At 37.4% G+C, this 6,319-nt stretch overlaps 1 protein-coding gene across 5 annotated transcripts in view; it reads left to right on the top strand.

Annotated features, from left to right (window-relative positions):
- Positions 1-5,779, top strand: part of HGF (hepatocyte growth factor) — a 61,863-nt gene extending 56,084 nt beyond the window's left edge. For all 5 annotated transcript variants that reach the window (XM_090135315.1, XM_031591739.2, XM_090135297.1 and 2 more), the window contains one exon: positions 1,670-5,779. In XM_090135315.1, the coding sequence (XP_089991441.1) occupies positions 1,670-1,840 (171 nt within the window). In that variant the 3' untranslated portion in view covers positions 1,841-5,779. The remainder of the gene's footprint in view (positions 1-1,669) is intronic.
- The last annotated feature ends 540 nt before the right edge of the window (positions 5,780-6,319 follow it).

The raw sequence follows: 6,319 nt of genomic DNA on the forward strand, positions 1-6,319 counted from the left end.
TTTTTCCTGGATAAAAAATGTCTGTGTTAAAGTCTAAAATCTATGTGAATATAACTAAATTACAGTTTCACCCTGGTTTAACTAGATGGCTTTAATGCTGAATGTGACCTTGATCTTAGCTGGACATACACCAAATTTCCACTAAATACATACAGTGGTGCATACATGTCTCATTTCCTCAGAATCCTGAACATGAGTGTTTACACAAATTATGTCTCTTTCTCTACAAAATGTTATTTTAAAAAAATTTATTCTGCCAATTAGTTCATAGATTATCATCATAGTGTGCTGAAATACAATTGACTGCCAGATGCATAGTAATAGTAGTTACTAATCTCAGTAGTCTTTCAAGAAATGTTGTTATCACAAATAATGTTTATTAGTCAACTCACTTTCTCCTCATTGTAAAACAAAATCATAGAATCATAGAATCATAGAATCATAGAATCATAGAATGGCCTGCGTTGAAAAGGACCACAACGATCATCTAGTTTCAACCCCCTACTATGTGAAGGATAGTCAGCCACCAGACCAGGCTACCAGAGCCACATCCTGGCCTTGAATGCCTCCAGGAATGGGGCATCCACAACCTCCATGGGCAACCTGTTCCAGTGCGTCACCATCCTCTTTGTGAAAAATTCCTCCTAGTATCTAACCTAAACCTCCCCTGTCTCAGTTTAAAACCATTTCCCCTTGTCTTGTCACTATCCACCCTTGTAAACAGTTCCCCTTCTTGTTTATACGCTCCTTTCAAGTACTTGAAGGCCACAATGAGGTCTCCCCAGAGTCTTCTCTTCTCCAAGCTAAACAAGCCCAGTTCCCTCAACCTTTCCTCATAGGAGAGGTGCTCCAGCCCTCTGATCATCTTAGTGGCCCTCCTCTGGATCCGCCCCAAGAGCTCCACATCCTTTCTGCACTGGGGACCCCAGTCCTGGATGCAGTACTCCGGATGGGGCCTCACAAGAGACGAGTAGAGGGTGACAATCACCTCCCTCTCCCTGCTGGCCACTCCTTTTTTAATGAAGCCCAGAACACAGTTGGCCTTCTGGGCTGCAGGTGCACACTGCTGGCTCATGTCCAGCTTCTCATCCACCAGGACCCCCAAGTCCTCCTCCGCAGGGCTGCTCTCAAGGAGATCTTCCCCCAGTTTGTATAAATACCTGGGATTGCCTTGACCTAAGTGCAGTACCTTGCACTTGGCCTTAATGAACCTCATTAGGTTCACATGGGCCCACTTCTCCAGCCTGTCCAGGTCCCTCTGGATGGCTTTCCTTCCTTCCAATGTATCGACTGCACTGCTCAGCTTGGTGTCATCCACAAACGTGCTGAGGGTGCACTCGATGCCATCGTCTGTGTCATTGATGTTAATGTAGATGTTGAAGAGCTGGTAGTCTGTTGGCACTAGAATTATATGTAAAGATGGATTACTTGCATATGAATAAACAAAAGATTAGTTTGATGTTGGTTCATATAAGTTCTGGTTGTGAAAAAGATGTCAGAGACTGGGGTTTGTTCTGAGGTAAAGATAATTCTATTGCCTGTTCATTGAGCTGTGTACAACCCGAGAGAAAGCAGGCAGAAGGGGACAGATGGGCACTGTGGGCACTGTGTCTTGAAGCATTTTAGGTGACATTCTTTTTTTTTGTCTTTTTTTTTCTTTTTCCCCTAGCGTGATTATGGTGGTCCCTTGGTTTGTGAACAAAACAGGCTAAAAATAGTAGTGGGTGTCATTGTTCCTGGCCGTGGATGTGCCATTCGAAATCGTCCTGGGATTTTTGTTCGAGTCTCATATTACTCCCGGTGGATACACAAGATTATGATGACCTACAGAAAACCCTGAAGAACTCAACAGCTTCCAATTACAGAGAGATTGTGGACAGCATAGAATTAACGTGTAATGTAAAGATCAACCGTTTTTAAACTACTTGATAGTCAAGTTTGTTGAACTTCTTTTAATATTTATGGGTGTTATTGGTGTTTTGTCTATCAGTGTTGTTTTATAAATCTTGAAGTAACTTACAGTATATGCAAGTATGGTGACATATCTCCTGAATATACTTGAATGGGTAAACAATTTGCAAAGATGTTATTACTGGATGATTAATGGTTTTGTACAAAAAGATCATGACCTCTTTTTTTGCTGCTCTTCAGATTATCTTAGAAGGGGTACATATTATAACTTTATTTAACACAACTTATTCTTTCTATGAGCCACACACTTCTCTTCAGATATGATAACAGTTCTACTGAGAGAGGTACACATCTATCAAAGACAGCGTACATCACCCTATTTCTCATACCCCCTTAAGAGAGGTCAAAAATGTCAATATTTCATTACAAAAACATTCCTTTTGAAATTAATCTTCTCATTGTTGACAAACTTTGACAAGCCTTCAATCAGTGAAGTTCTCACAGAAGTTGGTATCACTTCCTGTTACACAGTGCTTATAGGCTCTATTTCTGTACTTGGTCCCTTTAGTGTGAAGATGGTCCCCTAAGAGAGAACTCAAAAAATTCTCTGTATGGGCAAAGAGATGTTGTAATGAACTGGTTAGCAAACAGTTGATCATTTTTTCAAAGTTTGTCACAGAACTAACTGTGAATTTACAATGTTAGAAAGTGTATCTGATTGGATTTAAAAACTAGTCTTGATTTGCCACTGATGGACATTTGCCATTAAAAGTATTTAAACTAAATATGTCCAAATTCTTCTAAAGAGGTAAGTGTTAAAATTTGAAAGGATCCTACATATTGATTTAAAAATGACTTTGTTAACAGTAGAAAAAAAAATAGTTGAATCTGGCACCTGGTTGAAAGACAGCAGTAGGAAAATAAGATATATATCAATAAACTTTTCAGAGACTTCAGATATTTAATAAGATCTTACCTAAATTTGGTCCAAAATGTGTCCTTTCTATAGTCCCTTTCAGGACAATAAAATTATTTCAGGGAGATGATCTTGTACAAAATGGGGAAAACTTCACTAGTAGTTAAGCACTTTGTGTGTCCTGCCTACGTGTGGAACTATGCTGATTTGGAAAGGGAACAAATAGCATCTGTGAAGAGTGCTTGTTTCCCCTTTAGATATGTAACTGTATGTCTGGAATTATAATACATTTAGAGCTGGCAGTACATTATAGGTGGCACCAACTACCCTGTAAATTCTAGAAAGTAGATAGAACACATATCCAATTATTTTTACTACTGTACATGCAATTGCATAAGTAACTGCACTATTACTTCACTTGTGACAGTGTACTTGTATATGTTTCCAGTATCAAATTGTAAGGTATATAGATCATATCTAACTGCATAGCACTAAGCTGACATGATGTAGACATATAAAAGAACATTTTATTTCATTCTGAAGACGCAGGGCTGAGTTCTGCCCTGGCAAAAAGTAACCATTTCAGAGGAGCTGTCACGGGAGGCCGTTCTCATGTTAACTCACCAAATTATTTTCTTCAGCAGTGCACTTTGGCTACAGTGAGATTTAAATATGCTTACATCTCCTAGTCAACTAGGATGAATTTCAGCCCAAGCTAAAATGGCTTGGCTTTCTGAGGTTTGTGTCAAGCATCCAGCAATATCTACTGGTGCATAGGAAGAAATATTTTAGGAAGCAGAGCATCTGAAATTCCTCCTGATGTAAATAGTCTCTTTGGAACAGAAGCAACTTCTCTGTACTGGTGACCTGAAGGTGTGGATGCTACATGGATGGTCTATCTATCCTGGCTGCTTCTGAAGGCTTCATACTCCTTTTTGTCTCTCTTACTCACCAGGCTTAAAGAGGGCAGGATTTAGCCCGTTGTATTTACAATTAATTATTGCCATTTATGTAAAGACTGTATTCTTACTCAGTATATACTGAACACAGCATATTGAAAGAATTAACTTTTTGAGAGAGACTTTTGAAAAAACTCCAAGTGAGTTTTGTTTTCAGTCATAAGTAGAATGTGGATAAAATACATAATTCCATGTTCACTCTTTGTACCCTAGGAATTGTTATGTGCTTACTGTATTATATGTGCAGGCGTTTTGTTATGTCTATCTAAAAAATTGAATCTTAAAATATTTTAGTTATAATCTTCTGCTGTGCAGAAGACTGTGATTTTTTTATATATATACACACACACACATATAAATATATGATTAAAAAATACTGTTTTTTGTTAGACAACGTGTAAGGATTTTTACCTGTTTGTTCTAGGCATCACCTCAGTAAAAGATGTTGTGCAGAGTTGATGCTCCAGAACTTAACATGTTTGTATGCACTTGCTTATCAGGTGCTCTTGCTCTCCCTATCTCTATATGGAGGGCATACGAGACTCTGAAAAGCAAGGGAAGAGAAGAATAATGATATGTGGTAATGAATTTGTACTTCATTTATTCCTGTGAATATTTCTTGTTGGTACCAATGGTACCGTGCCAGGCAACTGTTATAACTACAGGATTCTCTTAAGAAAGGACACTCTAAGATACTCATTCATTATTCTAACATATTGCTTTCTATAATGACAGGTGGACCTAAACTAGTGCCCATCTAAATTTCTGAAAAGCCTCTTACTAACTTCAGTGGGATTTGGACTTTCCTTTGCAGATGTGATTTTGTTCATAATTATAATTAGAGGATACAGAACCTAAACTCTTATCTAAGGACATTCTTAAATTCCTTTGAATTTTGTCTTCCTTTTCCTTGCTGCAACTTATCTATGGACTCTGAAAAGTATAATAACTGGATACAAAATTTTCAAACCTAAGACCTGATTTTGAGCTGCTGAAGTTAGTTTAACTCAATGACTGATTTTCTTAGGGCACTGAAACTGGCTGACACTTCTTTCCTTAATAAAAACATTTCTCCCTTTTAAAAAAAGGTGTTTTTTGTTTGTTTGTTGGTGGTTTTTTTTTTTTGTTTTTTTTTTTTTCCTCCTATCTCTTTTTCCCTCCTAAAGCTCATGATCCTCAGAGAAACTATAGCTCTCACTGGGAATGTACTGGTCCAAATCTTTGCTGCTATGGCTGAAATCTGTAGTTTGAAATTAAAATTCTCCCAGGCATTCTGCAGATCTTTGCTGTGTGTAATGCCAATATACTTGACAGAGCTACTCACTTGAATTAGGGTTTTTCAAACAATGGTCCAAATATACTTCTGAGGGTCAAAATCTACTCAGGCAAAATGTCCCTTGAAATCAATGAATGTGATTATCAAAGTAGGGGCTGAAATTTGCTCAATGCTTTTCCCTACAGCTGTGCACTGAACTAAATGCATCTTTTTACACCGAAAAGCACACCAGTTCTGGACTACAAAGCAACTGCAAGATCAGGCGAGGCTTTATTGCCATCTTTATGGAAAGCTGGTTGTTAATCAGTTCACTCCCATGAAATCTATATAAAACCAATAGTATTGGTTGTTTCATCTTCTTTCCTTATCAGTTGTTTTCTTTCCTCCCTCACATGCACTGATATATTATTGTTTTATGAATGTTAGGGCTGCTGGCAGGAACTGACATGGCTTTTCATCCTAAAATTTTACAGTGTTCCTTTTTAGATATACTCTTGGGCGTTTGTGTATGGTGTTTTCTTGTGTGGGATCAATTCAGGGAGCTGCCTGTGGAATTCAGTGTATGATAAGAGTATTTTTTCATATTTAAGTGGGAAAAATAGTGCTTCCATTAATGATAACTGACCAAATGCCTAACGAAAAGGGAACACTGTGGTTATAACCTGTATTATGATCTTCTGTAATTAATGGCATCTTCACTAGTTAATAAAGTTGGTATTTTTGTAACCTTGTTTACTCTTATTATTCTTAATAAAGTATTTTATAAAAAATATCAACCTAATTAGCACTATATTTCTTATTTAAAGAAGAATCTTTGGAACTGCAGTATTAGGAAAAAGCCTCAGTAAAATGAATGTCTACCACTCCTAATTTCAGGAAAGGATTTTACTTGTGCCGAGTAAAGAGTACCGGTATTTTGAAGATCTTCATGCATCCAATACCAAGACCACGCATAAAATGAAAGATAAAACCAAATCAAGGTGTGATTCTGCTGAGCCTCTCCAACAGATTCATGCTGGAATTTTGCATAGACAATGACCCACACATTGGGGAGAGTAATTTAGACTGAAAAGTGTGTGCTTAATCTAAACATGAACATTTGACACAAAGCTTATACTTTCTTACAGTTCCACTGTGATAGGTTTAGCATTTAAAATGTATCTCTTAACATGATCAATTACATTTCAAGAAAGAGCCTCCACTACTATGTCATTTAGTATTACCGGTTGTACTTAACTTGATGCAAAGAAAACAAAC

This window comes from Phasianus colchicus, chromosome 1 (assembly GCF_987193195.1).
Source record: "Phasianus colchicus chromosome 1, bPhaCol1.hap1.1, whole genome shotgun sequence".
Lineage (NCBI taxonomy): Eukaryota > Metazoa > Chordata > Aves > Galliformes > Phasianidae > Phasianus > Phasianus colchicus.